At 35.7% G+C, this 18119-nt stretch overlaps 1 protein-coding gene across 1 annotated transcript in view; it reads right to left on the bottom strand.

Annotated features, from left to right (window-relative positions):
• TFAP2D (transcription factor AP-2 delta) overlaps positions 1-18119 on the bottom strand; it is a 55627-nt gene that overhangs the window by 10541 nt on the left and 26967 nt on the right. Inside the window, exons 5-6 of the mRNA XM_025419009.3 lie at positions 16306-16447; positions 10248-10361 (exon numbers count right to left, since the gene is read on the bottom strand). Coding sequence (XP_025274794.2) covers positions 10248-10361; positions 16306-16447 — 256 coding nt within the window. The remainder of the gene's footprint in view (positions 1-10247; positions 10362-16305; positions 16448-18119) is intronic.

Raw genomic sequence — 18119 nt, 5'->3', positions numbered from 1 at the left:
GTATCTATCCTTTGTAGCCTAACTGGCTGTGGATATGGAGGAAAAGAAAAACTGTCTGATCATGCTTATTTTCCACATAGATTATATTGTCCCATTTCCCCAAGTACTTTTAAAATGTAGTTTAATTAAGGTGCATAATTAAGGTATACAGTTCTCTGGTGGTGAGAAATTATTGAAATCTACTCATTAGCAAGGCCTTGACAGCACTCACAAATGTTCTGTGCTTCCTTCAGCTCGTGGTTCTCAATCCCAGATACATATAGAAGTCACCTGGGGAGCTTATTAAAAAAAAAAAAAAAAACCCATATGTGGATCCCACTCCAGAGATTCTGGTTTAATTAGTTTGGGATGCTCCAAAACATCAGTATTTTTTAAGCAGTACCTATTCAATTTAAATGCAGCCAGGGAGTTGGGTATGTTCCCTTAGGGCCAAGAAGTAACACCTAACTACCATGTCCGCTATCCTTCCCAGGAAAAAGAGAATTAAGAACTTCAGCATTTCCCCCAGAACTTCTGTAGAACTTTAGTTTCATGGGATGTTAAGAGTAACTGGAAAAAAAAAAAAGTTCTTATGATCACATTTTGGAAACAGGGAGCTGAGCATTTCTTCCATTCAAAAAGGGGTCTGGGAGCTTTTGATATGCTGATGTGTAACTGGCATACTTCAAACAGATTATAATAGGTAGGGTTTCCTAAACCATCAAACACTTGACCATGAGACACTTTCAAGGAGCATCTCATGAGACTAGAGTTCTACAAAACCCAAAAGCTCACTTTGGAGAATTGTATTTATGACTGCCCTGAATCTGTCTACCAGATTGAGATATGTGTTGCCCATTTACCACCCTAAAGTCACATTCCTCCTGTTCTTCTCAGTCACTTACTAAGGTTCCAAAGGGAACTGAGTCCTTGTGATCCATTTTACTTCAGCTCATTAGGAAAGGAGGTTAAGGATATAATTATTGCACATGCATTAAGAAACACCAAAGTCCATCACATTCAAGTCAAGTTTTTGAAGGTAAAGACATTTTTGACATTTGCACCCTATTTTTGCATATAGGAGTAGAGCTTTTAGGAATAAATTAACCATCTCCTTACATTTCTCCCTGTCATATATTTTCTATGTAGAATAAGGGAATGGAAATGCTAAGCCTAGGGCTCTTGAGCTTTTTTAGATGAATTTTATTCAATTGTCGACTTTTTTTTTTTTTAAGGAACTAATTTCTGAAACAAAGAGAAAAAATGAGATCATATGGAAACATGGCATAAATAATGATTTAACATAGAGCAGTAAATGGAGAATGGGGTAAAATATCATTGGTCTAGAAGAAGACTTGGAGATCATCCAGCTTAACTGTATCAATTTATAGAAGAACATGCAGAGTTCAGACTGGTAAAATGTCTCCTCTAAATCCACACTATAAGCTGGTAACAAGAGGAGAACCGAGTTCAAGTCCCTGGAACCCATCCTGAGTGCTTCCCACAATCCTGTGCCGCCTCCCAGACCATCCCCTAACCCATAACTCGACAAAGATAGAAATTATTTAAATAAAAATTACCAAATTTCGGGCAGCCCCAGTGGCCCAGTGGTTTAGCATCGCCTTCAGCCCAGGGCATGATCCTGGAGACCCACGATCGAGTTCCACGTCAGGCTCCCTGAACGGAGCCTGCTTCTCCCTCTGCCTGTGTCTCTGCCTTTCTCTCTCTCTGTGTCTCTTATGAATAAATAAATAAAATATTTTTAAAAAATTACCAAATTTCTTTACCAACTATGTATGCCCCACATATTCACACATGTTGTTTTTATGGTGCCAGCTATGCAACCTGTTAGAAACAGTTGCCTCTGGTTTCTGTTGTTTGAGTTACTAGTCTCCTATGTGCTGCACCTAAAAATCCATTAAAATATCACCAAGTGACCTTCAAGGAATGCTTTCATATATGTACCTCCTGCAGCATTTGGTTTTGTGCCATGCAACTTGTGAAGTACTATAAATATTGGCAACTGATTTAATTCTCCAATATCTTGCTTAATGTTAAATGAACGTAACTAAATTTAATGTAGATTCATAAAGGAAATTCATCATGGTTCCACTTATCTGCTAAGGGAGTGAAAACTGTTGCCTGTTTTATGTTTAGTCTAATTTTTACTAGTGAAAATTTTGCTTCAAGGGAGACTATTTTTACTCTTATGTAAATAGAAACTCTGTATTTAACTAGTGAATAAAACCTGACCATTTACAGGTATGTTTTTCTATGCACCTGGGAATGGCACTCAGTTTTTGAAGTTTAAATTTTAAAGTTTAATTTCAACCCTAATAAAGGAGCTGAAGTGGGAAATATCGGATTTTTTTCCTTCACAATTCAGGCCCATTATTTTGAATATTCTTAAACAAAATGGTCCTAGAAGTCCTCTTGAATTGGCATAACATCCTGAAGGAAGCTTATAATCTTATTTCTTAAATGCTAAGCCTTGTTGTATAATTTATTTCATGATGTTTTCTTTTGAGATTAGAAATTTAATTGACATTTCTTCCTTTCTCTTCTGACACTCAAGAATGCTTTCACAGGATTAATAAAATTATCCACTGATGATTACCTTCCCTACCACTTTCCCATTCCCCCAAAATGAGAAAAATAAAAACAAAAAACAAAACCTACACACACGTTAGGCTCCTTGGAGAAAACCAAACATGTCACATTCAAGTAGAGACACACATGCGCTCCTGAGTGTGTTGCTGAGCATACAGCACTCCGAAGGTAGTAGTTGAGTTGACTGGAATTCATGTCATATGTGGAACACTAAAGAAAAGGGGGATGACTCGCCCAGCAAGAGAAAACTCAGACACCAGAACTGTCTTTAGAAATTGGGAGGGAAACAGAATTAAACTGACTGTGGAAGGCCCCCAAAGAGTGGGACATTAGGGAGATAGATGTTGCCTCAGTGGAAGGAAGGCATTTCAAATAGCGTTGTTGGAGATAGAAGAGATGTCTAGGCAATAAAAGAGCAGTCTATTATTGAAGAATTTTAAGCCTGGAATGGGTGACAACCTGACAAGGATGCTGGAAAAGAAGATCCAAATGTTGAAGGAAAGTAGGAAATGTAAGGGGCTTTCCAACATTGAGAATCAATGAAGAAGATGTAATCACCAGCAAATGTACAGATATCTGAGAAGTGCCTATACATTTCTTATTTCCAGGAATTATGGGGGGAGTAAGAGGGTCTATTTCTAAAAAGGTTGATGTCAATTCACTTTTTGACTGAAACAGAATTAAGTATATCAATCATTTCACTTCCCTAGCCCATGGTTCAATTAAAACATCATGGCCTTGGGAAAAACCCAGTGGAGAATACATCCCAGACCTCACAGAGATATTAACATAATCCATTCATTAATATATTTATTGGGTACATACTATGTGCTAGGTACTATGGATAAATAGATAAACGCCTTTCCTAATTATCCTAGGTAATTACCTGCATTGTGCTTAATCCTTTATTACAAACTCTCATATTTTCTTAAGTTTTTTTTTTTAAAGATTTTATTTATTTATTCACGATAGACAGAGAGAGAGAGAGAAAGAGAGAGGCAGAGGGAGAAGCAGGCTCCGTGCCAGGAGCCCGACGCGGGACTCGATCCCAGGACTCCAGGATCGCGCCCTGGGCCAAAGGCAGGCGCCAAACCACTGAGCCACCCAGGGATCCCCTTTCTTAAGTTTTTGTAAATAATTTTCCTCCACATTGCAAGTTCCTAAAGTATGGGACAATTTTTTATTCCCAATCTTTGCACCACTGACATTACCACATTAAAATGCAAGAAACAAGAACTGGGATCCCTGGGTGGCGCAGCGGTTTGGTGCCTGCCTTTGGCCCAGGGCGCGATCCTGGAGACCCGGGATCGAATCCCACGTCGGGCTCCCAGTGTATGGAGCCTGCTTCTCCCTCTGCCTATGTCTCTGCCTCTCTCTCTCTGTGTGTGACTATCATAAATAAAAAAAAAGAAAAAGAAAAAACAACAAAAAAACAAGAACATTTCAGGATCCTAAGGTGGAGGCTGAGAAAGAAAACTTCCTCATTTTTCTGATAGGGTGTTTTCCTGCCCCTGAGCATTAAAGATAGTCTAACTCCCTTCTCTTATTTATGTTGTCAGACATACTTTTGCTTTATTTCAGATTCAAGGTGATTATGGGAATGTAAGAGAACAAGAAGGGAAAAGTTGCTAAGATTTCCTGAGATTGCAAAGAGGGGAATTCCTAATATTGCAGAAAATTAGGCACCTGGGTTTCTGTGTGAGCTGAGGCTATCCTGTCTGCGAGGCCCCATGCCACCTTGGTCTAATTGCCACCATTGTTCCTGGGAATTGTATCTGCGGGTCTTCTGCAGATTTCAATCAATTCTGTACCCTTCCAGTAGGTGTTGTAGTGTCTGCTGTGTCCTCTACACTTTTGATGGTACTCAGTAAATTATAAATTTTTTTTTTTTTTTTGTTTATGATAGTCACAGAGAGAGAGAGAGAGAGGCAGAGACACAGGCAGAGGGAGAAGCAGGCTCCATGCACCGGGAGCCCGACGTGGGATTCGATCCCGGGTCTCCAGGATCGCGCCCCGGGCCAAAGGCAGGCGCCAAACCGCTGCGCCACCCAGGGATCCCAGTAAATTATAAATAATGAATAAACCTGACTCCTGTCATTTTGATGGATACAAGCAGCTTTCCAGGTTATGGATTGTGAGAAGGGTCACTGCTATAGTTTCCCGGAGCACACTGCTATGTCAACTACCACAGAAAACTGAAAGTAATTATCTGTGCTTTATGAGGTCATATCATTCCCTAGCTTTACCTGGGCATATTCAATGGGCTGAAAGTAACCCATAGTCCTCAAAGTACCAAATCACACACCCAGTAAGGTGTAATTCAAGTAGTCTGCATTGGGAGGGATATTGTGACCAAGTAAAATAATAGCAAAAGTTGATGTTACTAATTAGAGCATTCTCTATGTCTATTCAATCACATTGTCTCCTTACCTCTCTCCCAGCCAGAACTCAGCAAAAACAGTAGAAAATCAGACTCTGCCAATGTACTGTTTTCAAAGTCAAATGTGTTATGCTTCCTTTCTAACTCATTTTTCTCTTGAGCTTATGCTTCTATCAAAATTAAAGGTACTGCTGTCAGGAAATTATGAAAGAGGCACATTCCATGCTGACATGTTTTTACCCAGATTATTAGCTGAATAATAAATGTAGAATCCTTTTAACACATTAGTATACAAGACAGAACTTTATATAATTCTCAGTGTCACCTTAAAAATGAATTAGAATTGTTTTTCTTCCAAAGTTAAAAAAAAAGCTAATAGTCTAGGAACATACTATGGCTGTGGTTCTTAAGGCTGTCTAACTATCAGGATCAACTTAAGAGTTCTGCAAATAACACAGATGCCCAAGTCCAATGCTAGACTTGACCTATTAAATTAAATCTTTTACAGTGTACTCCTGTCCTGGAGATTTTTAAAAAAGCTCCAAGAGAGATTTTGCTGTGAAACCAGGTTTAAGGGCAACACTTAAAAAGTATAAAGTCTTTTTCAAGGTCAGGCAGGAAGCTGACCTTTACTGTCCTATTAAACTATTCTATTGAGGCTTCTTTTAATAAATACACAGTAAAAGAAAAAAAAAGACATACATTTAAACTCGGTCTACATCAGGAGACTTCAATTTGGGTTTTAATTGGAAATGTCAACCATGTATCTTTTGTTTAAAAGGATATAGTTTAAGACATGCAGAAAAATGAAGTTGGAAACTACCTTATCTTCTGTACAAAAAATCAATACAAAATGCATCAAGGACCTAAACATAAAACCTACAACTATAAACTCTTAGAAGAAAACAGGAGGAAAGCTTCATGGCTTTGGATTTGGCAAGGATTTCGTGCATATGACACCAAAAGCATAGGAACAAAAGTTAAAAAAAAAAAAAAAAGGCAAGTTGAACAACATCAAAATTTCTGAACAACAACAACAAAAAGTTAAAAAAAAGGCAAGTTGAACAAAATAAAAATAAAACTCAACCACAAAAAAGTAAATAACCAGATTAAAAATGGGTAAAGGACTTGAATAGACTTTCTCCAAAAATTACATAGAAGCAGTCAACAGGTTTATGCAAATATGCTTCACATCATTCATCACTAGGGAAATACAAATCAAAACCACAATGAGATATCACCTCATACCCATTAGAATAGCTGCTATCAAAGACAAAAACAGAAGCAGTAAAAAGTGTTAGCATAGATGTGAGGGAATTAAAACCCTGTGTACTGTTGTTGGTGGGAATGTAAATGGTGCAGCCGCTATGAAAAACAATTAACATATTTATTGGTTATATACCATGTGCCAAGTACTGTAAGATAGAAAGATGAAAGCATTTCCTAGTTACCCCAGGAAATTACCTCTACTCTGCTTAATCCTCTATTATAAAAATCTCTTTCATATGTTATAAGTCTATGACAATTTCTCAAAAAATTAAAAAGAATCACTCTATAATATAGTAATTCTACTTCTGGGTATATATCCAAGAGAATTGAAAGCAAGATCTCAAAGAGATATTTGCATACCCATTTTCATAGCAGTACTATTCACAACAGCCAAGAGGTAGAGGTAACCCAAATATCCATTAATGAATGAATAGATAAGCAAATGTGGCATATATATACAATGAAATATTATTCAGTTTTTAAAAGGAAGGAAATTATGACATATGCTACAATACAGATGAACTTTGAGAACATTATACTAAGTGAAACAAGCTAGTCACAAAAAAGACATGCTGTATGATTCCACTTCTTTGAGGCATCTCGAGTAGTCAAAATCATAAAGACAGAAAGTAGAATAGTAGCTGCCATGGGTTAGGGGGAGGGGGAGAAGGGGAAAAAGGGGAGTTGTTTAAAGATTATAGAGTTTCAGATTTGCAAAATGAAAATGTCTGGGAGATTTACTTAATGCTGCTAAACTGTACATTTAAAATGGTTAAGAAAAAAAATGGTTAAGATGGTAAATTTTACATTTAAGTGCTTTTTATCACAATAATAGGAGATCACAATAGGAAGTTTGCTATAAAGTGAATTTAAGTTAAGTGATTTCTTTTTTTTAAAACATTTTTATTTATTTATTCATGAGACACACACACACACACACACACACACACACACACACAGAAGCACAGAGGCAGAGAGAGAAGCAGGCTCCATTCAGGGAGCCCAATGTGGGACTCGATCCTGGGTCTCCAGGATCACGCCCTGGACTGAAGGCGGCGCTAAACCACTGAGCCACCTGGGCTGCCCTAAGTTAAGTGATTTCTAATATCCTACTATCTTCTATTATGAAATTAGAACAACTCATCAAAATAAGTAATCTGGAATATAGTTAAAGCAAAGTAAAAAATCTGGAAAATATTAAAAAGGCATAACAAATAGGAAATCATAACTTTCTGATGTCAAAGTACTTAATACATAACATTTATAACAATAATATATTACATTTATGCACATATATTACTATATAAATAATGATACCAAAATCATATAGGTGATACTTTTAAACATAGATATACCATGTAGTGTTAAATTGTTTTAAGGTATAGTTGTGTATTTCAAATTGTTGTGATTGAGGACCTGCAGCCATACATAATCTTGAGAGTTTTACACCTAAAATATGATCACTTTTTTTCATTGAGGATGGGGGGAGTAATTTTCAATATATTTAGCTCTTCTCTGGGCAATACCAAACTAGCTTATTACCTACCATATTCTGCATGGTGGGGAGGTAAATAAGAGCAAATAAAGCCCAGGAAGGAAACATTCAGCTCAAGTTTAGAAGTGAAAGTTTTCTCTGAGGAGTTCTGTGGCATTAATTTGGCAACTAACTAAAGCATCAACAAATTAACAGATTGTGCCTATGCTGAGCAAACAAACAGTTTGCCTATTTATTTCATACTGTCACTAATATTCAGTTTACACATTGATGCTGTATTTTGTTTTGATCCTGAAAAAAGGGAAAGCTCACTGATGAAGGCTGTGGCACCTGTAAATGGAAATAACCTGGTAGCTATGATATAAAACCTGAATTCTCTATGTTTTATGGTAAATTCTTCCTTAGAGTATATTTGTAACTTAACAAACTTCCTTAAATCAAGATTTGAATTTATATACAAATTATTAAGTCCTGAATTAAGACATCTATAAAAATTATATTTTTAGTGTGTATACAAAAATACAAAAAATATTTGTACAGATATGACAGTGGAGCAAACCATACCTTCTAAACATGAATTGGTGGTGGGGTTAACAATCATTCACTGAAGCCTTACTTTATATTCATTATCTCATTTTATTTTTCATTTATTTACTTACTTAACGTAATCTCTCTTTTTTTTAAAGATTTTATTTATTTATTCATGAGAAGAACAGAGAAAGAGAGGCAGAGACACAGGCAGAGGGAGAAGCAGGCTCCATTGCAGGGAGCTTGATGTGGCACTCGATCCCGGGTCTCCAGGATCACACCGTGGGCCGAAGGCAGGCGCTAAACCACTGAGCCACCCTGGCTGCCCTTATTTAATGTAATCTCTATGCCCAATGTGGGGCTTGAACTCAAGACCCCAAGATCAAGAGTCACATGCTCTTGGGACGCCTGGGTGGCTCAGTGGTTGAGTGTCTGCCTTCGGCTAGGGGCATGATCCTGGAGTCCTGGGATTGAGTCCTGCATCAGGCTTCCTGCAGGGAGCCTGCTTCTCCCTCTGTCTGTGTCTCTGCCTCTCTCTCTTTCTATTTCTCATGAATAAATTAAAAAAAAAAGGGGGGGGGTTCATATGCTCTACTGACTGAGCCAGCCTGGCACACTTATACTCATTATCTCATTTTAGCTCACTACCACCATATAATGGAAGAGTTCTTATTCCTTTTAAAGCTAGGGAAATCAAAGGTTGGAAAGAATGCATGTTACCCCAAGACAACTCAGCTCACATGTATGAGGGTCTGGATTTGAAGATGGTTTTACTGGCTCCAAAGCCTTTTCCTCTTAACTTCTGGGCATTGTAATTTCTACCAGTTTTATTCCATTCACTTTCACTAACCCAATTGAGTGGGAGGAGAAAAGTTCTGTGAGATATATTTTTGGTACATCTGGTACATTTTTAGAAGTTAAACCTCAAGTTTAGTCTTCTAAGATGGATCTATTACATCTTGAAGAGCCTTGTGGCATATGCAAAATAAAATACTCTATTTAAAAGTCTCTGATGTTGCAGATAAAATTCCAACTCATTTAAATATCCATTATTTTATATAATGGAGTATCCTCCTCAACAGCATTGTAATCAGTGAGAGGTACTAAAAACATTAAAAAATGTAATGTGCAATAGTCTTTGTTTAGCATTGTTTATGTTTGTTTGCTTTGTTTAAATTTAAGTAGGCTCTATAGCCAGTGTGGACCACAATGCAGGGCTTGAACTCAAAACCCTGATGAGATCAAGACCTGAGCCACTCAGGGACCCCTGCTTAACAGTGCTTTTTAAACTAAATGATGATAATTAAAAGAGGATAAAATATTTTTTACACTGATGAGAAATATCATATAAGGCATTAGAATTTTAGAGCTTTAAAACTGGAAATTACTTGAGTAATTATCTTGTTCCTTTCAATGTTACATCTAGGGCATAAATTAACTAGAAAAAAATTCTATTACTTTTCAAAGCTTCTCAGAAAATAAAATTTTAAGTATGCTTTCACTAACACATTCTAGGAGCTTTAAAATATACTTGTGTGGTCTAATTTAAGAACCATTTTCAGTTTCCAGTTGGGCAGAAATTATTAACATACCCCTGTAAAATCAGTGTGTAATATCCCATTAATTTGTGTCATGTCATCGGTTCATTCAACAATGTGCCTCACCAAGATAAAGAAGTATTTAAATGATTTCAGAATCCTGATTCAAAAGTGCCATTACTTGAAATAATAGTGTTCACTATCAAAGTCACAATTTCCTGAAAATTGCACAAAGATACCAAATTTTCTGATCTAAAATGCTCCCTGCATTATTTTTATAATTTGATCTTAGGTGTTTGCAGTTTCAAAAGATTTAGTCAGTCACTATCTGAATATAGAAGCGATATCGCTAAACGTAACTGCAATAGGAATACAAAAATGTCTGGGTTGATAAAGATGGTTTAAGAATTTAAAAGAGAGTCTGAGGGAATTGGAAAACCAGTCTTACCTGAAATGTGTTAAGTGTCTCTGGATGTCAAGGTCTAGAATTGGAGTGGGTCTGGAAGATCCCAGTGGTGATCTATCTTGGCTCAACAGGTCTTGGAATTCTTTACAAATTTGTCTAAAATGAAAGATTCATCATTGAAGTTGAACTCTTAACACAGGGCTTTAATTTCATCCCATGATATTTACCAAAGGTTTGTTTTGTCATTTAAAAGAGGAATAGATGGGTAGATAAATAAAATAAGAGGACTAGATAAACTTTCATAAGGCAACCTCCAAAGTTCCATCTACAAAATACAGATGAAGTTCACAATGGCATCTTTGCTCCCAAGCACTATAGGATGGCTGTAATACTTTTGAAGTGATTAACATCCCATGAGCACTGACAAAACCAATGATCATTTTTAAGGTGAATATTCATAAATTAACCTCAGCATAAGAAAAGATCTATATGAAAGGATCACACTTAATCATTGCTTTTTAAAAAATTAAAATATGATTTTTGGAGGGGATATCACATTTATAAAAAGTTTAAATCAAGTTACAGACTTCTTTCAGAGCCATGACTCAAGTAGACTTTGGAAAATCCTGCTTACCAGCATTTCATTATAATTTAGACTCTTGTGAACTGAATTTTAATATTTAAAGTACATAATCAGCACCGCCTTCAGCCCAGGGCATGATCCTGGAGTCCCGGAATTGAGTCCCAATCAGGCTCCCTGCATGGGGCCTGCTTCTCCCTCTGCCTGTGTCTCTGCCTCTCTCTCTCTCTCTCTCTGTGTTTCTCATGATAAATAAATAAAAGCTTTTTTAAAAAGTACACAATCATTTATCACAGTTCAGCCCCTTAGCCTCACAAAATGTGATTGTTATGTCCCATATAATATGGTTACTTGCAGAAGGTACTCTAAAGAGTATTTTTCAGCTGGTTTTCTTATATTAAATCATTGTGATTTCTGGTCAGTTTTAATTACCACATTACTGTATAGTTTGAAAAGCAGTAAAGCCTTTGTGATATATAGTCTAAATGATATAATTCTAAAGAAGCAAAGCCTATGAAGAAAATAATTTTTGTTTGAAAACAACAATGAAACACTAGATTAATACAGTAATTAAAGAATGAAGTAAAAGACAGGTAAGGAATTGCTCAAAAGAATACATCATCTACCATGAGGTTGCTCCATATTCAAGGGATAATGTGATAGTGATTAGGTTTTTTTTGGCCTGGATTTACAATAGATAGTAGTCATAAAAATCTAATCATTAGCCCCGCCTGTAATTATCAATGTAGCCAAAGACAAGTACAAAAGAGTCAAATTATTCCAAGTGAATGTCACTTCATGAACCCAGCCACTAAGTACTCTCCAAAGCATTTGTGTGATTAACAAATAATTATCAAAAATAAAAAATAAAAAAAATAAAAAAACAAACAAACAAATAATTACCAAAAAGTGACAAAATATCTTGAAGCACAAATAATTTATCACTGAGTTAAAGTCAGTGGAGTTTTACTATTAGGTGCCTAAAATTTCTTCTGAAGATCATTTGTGATTTTTTTTTTTTTAGCAATAATCCTCAGGTTTATCGCCAGTGTTACTTTCATATTGTGTGATTTCATAGAATTTGTCTTTTTCATTGTGAACACAATTGGGAGTAAAAGTGGGTCATTAAGAGAGAAAAAACTAACCCCCCCCCAAAAAAAACCTCCGCAAGAGATAGCCCTTACCTGCTCTAAATCAAACAGGATTCTCTATATATTCTAGCTAATGTTTTAGTTGAGTCTCTGAGATATAGCATCTAAATGCATGCTTTTAAACAATTACATGTGTATATTTTCATTGAGAAAATTTGATCTTAATTTGTCACTTTTTCTGTTCTGAGTTAGGCTTAGTTGACTGACTTTCAGGTGTATTGACTATGTTTCAATAGATGAATAGAAATTTGAACTAATTATTTGATGCCAGTTGGTGGCATCTAATGATGTCATTTGGTAGGACATCATTATCTGTTATTCTTTATGTTTTTAATAGAGTTAGATATACTGTTATCTTTACTTTTTTGGGAAATTTCTAAATAAATTTTAAATCCAGACTCATGCTAATCATTTTTTAGACTGGTGACATAAATTACTATGTGGTAGACCATCAATATAATCTATTATTACAGAAAAAATATCGGAGCTATTTAAAGATGAATCTTTTAATATATCAGATTAAAATATATTTAAAAATTCAAATAAAGGTTCAAACATTGCTTACTTCTCGTAGTATGACAGAGGAGTGATTTGGATAATTGAATAAATTAATTTATAAGCTGGTAAATAAACTTCCTTACTGCATAAACATTACAGCAGGTTATAATAAACTTAAAGCTGATGAAGAAATGAGGAAAAGGCAAAGTGTGGAAATATTTAACTCATGCTAAGCAATTTAGCTACACCACACAGGAAGCTGTACCAGGAAAAGTTCCAGAATTCTTAACCTCTGCTATTTGATTCTGCTGCTCTTAACTCACTGACTTAGGACAGCTTCTCGACTTAAAAACAGATGACAATTTTGTAGACTCCCCTTAGGCGATTATGATCATCATCTCATTATGACAGTTACGGAGTTATTATTTTTATGACTAGTTTCATCCTTATTTAAAATTTTATTTATAAAGCCACAATAAGAAATACTCATTTCTCAAAACAAAATGTCACATTATGAATTATGTAACACAAGATGATCTTCAGTGAATCATAAATTCTAACTTTATCACTTACGTCATTGTCCTTAAGGACATAATTTTTAAGCTGATGTCTGAATTTCAGGTTTTGTGTTTCTCCTTTTGACAATTATTGTCATGATAACAATTAAAACTTGTTTACAATTCTGCTTTACCCTAATACAGATCAAATATTAAGCATATTTAGTTCTAAATTCAATGAAGAAGTTTAAATGTGTTTTCCATGAATCAAATGTTTTGTCTAGTACATTTTCAGAATTCAAAAATGGTCTAATTCAGTTTCTGTCCCTCCCATGTAATTGTTTAATTACACCAAGATATTTGGTTAATCAACAAAACACAAGAAAGTAGGAAGAATTAGGAGGCTAGACCCTTAGTCAATGGGCCTTTCGTTTAATTATATAATTGGCAACATAACTAAATACAATTGAATCTGTTATTCATAGAGGTAAAAAAGAAACATGTAAATCAATCCAACAATGGAAGTCAGTTATTGACTCTCTCATCCAAAGGTTATGAATTTCATATGTATTTTTGATGCAATTGTCACAGTCTTGTGAACAAAGGTGAACTAACTAGAAATGTAATGTGTATCCATGTAAGCTAATTTCAACGTTGAGCATTTTAATTAAAAATATCTGATGTTTTGCTATTAGAAAATTAGAAACTGTTCAGAACACATGTTAGATCCGTTCATATGTTGCGGGAAAGGCATGCTATTCCTACACATCCCCAGTTATATTGATGACTACTTGTCTTGTATATACTTATTATGACTACATAGTCTTTCATTCTTGTCTCACATTGTTTAATAAGAAGATGGGATGGATATAAGCAACCAAAAAGATAAAAAAAATTATACAGGCTGTCTTCTAATTTCTAGATGCTTTGACCTCTTTACCCTTCTACAAAATAAGGTAATTGGAATCAGTGAACTCAATTCTTGATTATTTAATAGTTTGCAAATGTCCAGCTATGGGCAGAGGGATCAAAGAAAAGTACATGTTCTTGTAATATTTTATGAAACCGAAGTCCCAAATATCATCTAAAAATAGACATTATTTGGATCCTAGGTAGAAGGAAAATACTACTCCTGAGTTGAATCCACTACTCTAAAATAGACATCTCAGCATAACTTTGACAAATATGGAAGTACTTCTCTTAATCCCCTCAAGTTCTGCTAACATTGGACTTCTATGAAAACAAAATTTCCACATCAGTTTGAATGCACAGACATTTAAACAGAGTTATGGGAACTCTCAAGAAAATGGGTATTTGTGTTCCGAAGGTTCGAATGTTAGTGGTGGCATTGCTGTGGGGTAGAGGTAAGCAGCTATGGAACCCTTCTCAGGAAAGGATGATAAGAAGAAGGATTTCTCTGGGTTAGGGAGTGAAAGTTTTAGAATATGCACAATGAAACTACGAACAACTAATTTTGAGATAGAAAATATAAAGGTGTTTTCTCTCGGATAATTTGTATCTGGGGATAACAGTGTCATTCAGGTGTCATGTGGGTACACATATTGGCAAAATCTATATACTCCTGCCAGCTAGAAGGAAACTATGTTTTGGGAACAGCTGGAGGATACTACCTAACTTCTAGCATTTCTCTGGATCTGTATAATATGTCTTTTTACTTCTTCCAAGATTATATTAAGGATTCAGACTGGCTATCTGTACTTTCGGTTCTTCCTGGAGAAACTGAAATATTACTAATGAAAACCTCTCTGGGTCTTCCCTTGGAAGAGGGCATGAGTTGAAGCAAAACAGAAGTTAAGATTCCCCCAGGAGATAAGCCACACAAAACATCCAGTTTCAGCTCTTTCTGCTAGCACGTTTGCAGGAACTTGCACAGAATAAGACCTATCTCAAAATCTTAAGTCCACATTTTATACCTGCCTTCTAATTTTTTTCTCTAGCTGTCTTCATTTTTCTTTGTCTTCTGTTCCTTCTCCCTTTATTTCCTTGTTTTACTCTTTGTCTCTTTTTGCCACCACCTTTTGTTTTCCTTCTCTTTTGGGCAAGATGAATCATCTAAGTTACTCTCACTCTCAGAAGAGAAATACACAAATATGTCCTAAACCCAAACAGTGCCAGCCACAAGTAGCACAGATCCCAAATAAAGGATTTAATACCTTGGGCAAGCCTCTTGGGTGGCAGGTATTCCATTTAAACTCTTAAACTTGTAAAATCAAGCAAACAAAAAAAAACCTATGTGACATTAAAAGTTGGTAGAAGAAATACTGCATTTTTTTATGCATTGAGCCCATTTAAATTTTAGCCAACATGTGAAGTCATTTTCTATCAGTTTCTAAGAAACAATGACTTTAACACTATCTACTTTATTCTGTTATTCTGTCTAAAAGTTTTCTCCAAATAAGAAACTAATTTAGAAATGATAAGTTAACCCACCTGGGACTATGAGTTCTAAAATCTGAACATACAGTTCAGAAATTAGGTAAGATTATTAATAGTCCATTATGTAGCATAGCTTTTTTTAATAAAGAGAAGAGAGTATGAATTAGTTACAGCCTGAAAGATTTTTCTCTAAAACTTTGACCATGACTTACAGCCATATTTACTGTTTTGTTGGGTTTTCACACAATAAATAGTAGTTCTTCCATTCCCTATCAAAGAACTTCCAAGTTTGAGGAAACATGAACTCAACTTACCCAAGCTTCCCCATTACTATGTCATCTCTGTCATTATTTTAATTCACATTTTTGTTGGACTTTGGACTGTTTACACTTTTCAGAAGCTTTTTCATATATGATACCTTTTCTTTTCAACAGTATCACCACTGCAGGTGGAGCAGGATAGGGATCATTTGTTTAATTGTACATCAGAAAAAATGGGGGCACTGATGGCAATTCTTGGGCACAGAGATCTCCATGTTATGCCTCACACATCTGGGTCCTCTTTGTCATATTCTCCAAATATTCATAGTGTATTCATTTGAGATCTTCACCTTCATGTATTAAGGTGCACTGAGTGGTTTAGACCAAATCATATAGCAGCTAATGACACATTTGCCTGGAATCTACATTTCCTAAACATACTGTTCTCTTAAGAATTCCTGCATATTCTGGAGCGTTTTCCAAAAACCATTATCAGTGTCAAAGATGGACCCATCACTAAATAAAGGCAGTTTGTAAATCTTGCTATGGGTGCAAGGCTGGGGGTGGTGGGATGTCCATGTGTAATACATCTAACTGCTGAAGTGTGAGAACCCCTGCTTTATAGAACTGGTACCTTCTAGACTGTTTCCCTCACTCAAAAAAAAAAAAAAAGGAAAAACTGAGAGAAGGCATATAGAGACTTCCCATTCTGCTTACTTGGTCGCTAGGATCATCTTTTTTCTTGCTGTCTGTTCTTTCTGTTCCATATGTTGTCTGGCAAGATGTTCTCCTACAGCTTTGGCTGGAAACTCTGTTTCACAAGTGTAGCCAAAATCCCGAGCCAAGTGTAAAGCTTCCCCTGTTGGCAGACAATAAAAGTCAGTTTTTCACAAATGTCTAAACTCAGTAAGAGTAACACTTTATGTTTTCCTCCAGCCTCATTCCTCCTTGTGGTCAGATGGATTATTTTTCCTATTTATTCTAAATAATCCCAGGGAAAGGACTTTTGGGGTGGGGTATGGCGTAGGAAGAGGAGAAACAGAAACAGGGAAGCTACTTAGCAAGCAGAGGTTTGTGAAAGGCTGATGGGGAAAACAGGAAGGTTCTAGGAGTTTTGACTTCCCTAGAGTCTCTGACCATTATACCAGTTTGGCTTCTCAGATCCTACACATTAATGTCTTAGGGAGAAAGCTCCACAGCTTGCCATTCTGTTGTTGTTCAATCTTAGTGCATCTGAAATATTCAGATATCTTTCCCATGAGATCTATCAAAATACTGACAAAGGGTCCAAGTAACTTTTCAAAGAACCTGGAACACTTTGGAAAGGGGAGATAAATATATTTTATCAATTTTGTACCATTATATTGCCAAGGACACTATATTGTGTGATTATAGTACCAGCATTGTCTGGCTTTCTGGCAGGCTTCAGTACCTTTCAGCACACTGCACAATGCTTCTTATGTACATTATTAAAAACAGAATGCTTTTTAAGGATAATAATATCATAAATAACTTTTGGTCTTTCACAAAAATCTTAAACCTGAGTAAATTTGTAAGAAAAAAGGTAAAAATGGCCTATCGGCAAAGTAAGGTTTCGCAATGTATTTCAAACTCGAAAACAACAGTGATTTTAAAGCTCAACCCAAATTTCACCTGAGTATCAAAACTTAAAAAAAAAAAAAAAGCAAGCTTTCACCGCACATATACTGAGCACCTCCTTTGTTCAAGGTGCCGTGCTATGTAGGAGTGATGAAGGATATAAAAGGGCCCTCTGTGTTTCCAGGACAATGATGATCATACCCATAATGATAGGAAAAACACCTCAGTAGCATTTTATAATTTATATTGCCTCCTATATGAACACTACCATCAGTTCATGTTTACTGACATTATGTTGATATTATATATAACAAAAGCTATTGTACTATAAGTATCAAATGAGTGTTACAGATAAAATGTTTTCCAAAAGTTCAAAGGGGAAGAAGGTGGTCATCATGGGGAATTAGATAATGTTTTGTGAATTACCAATCATGATTTCCACCTCCCTCACCCCCGTTTCAAAGCAGTGGCAGGTTTTTAGTTAAGACTTTCATATTCACGTGGTAGGAAACAGATTGTTTGTCATCCCTTCTAAATAGGAACTTGACATAACTACATGGAGAGGGTCTCTATATTAGTTTGGGTATTGATAGTTATTGAAGGGCCACAGTTTTAGATAAAGCTGCAATGTAGAAGAAATATTTTTAAAGTGCTTATTACCAGCAGTTTATCCCCCTAACTTATTAGGAAAGAAAATCCATGCATATTTGGCAGAAAAATGGCACAAAGATTTTAAGACATTGTAATGCCATCTATATGATCACTTTTGCTAGAAAAATGACAGAAGGGAGATAATTCAAGACATTTCAAACTTGAGATATAAAGTCGGAAACAGTGGCCACAGCATGTGATAGAGGATAAGCTCATGTGATCTTAGGACTTACAAGTATCTTGCCACTAACACAATAATCCATCCACAGTGTCATCTTTGT

The sequence above is a fragment of the Canis lupus genome, chromosome 12 (assembly GCF_003254725.2).
Source record: "Canis lupus dingo isolate Sandy chromosome 12, ASM325472v2, whole genome shotgun sequence".
NCBI lineage: Eukaryota > Metazoa > Chordata > Mammalia > Carnivora > Canidae > Canis > Canis lupus.
This window is presented reverse-complemented; position numbering and strand designations above follow the sequence as displayed.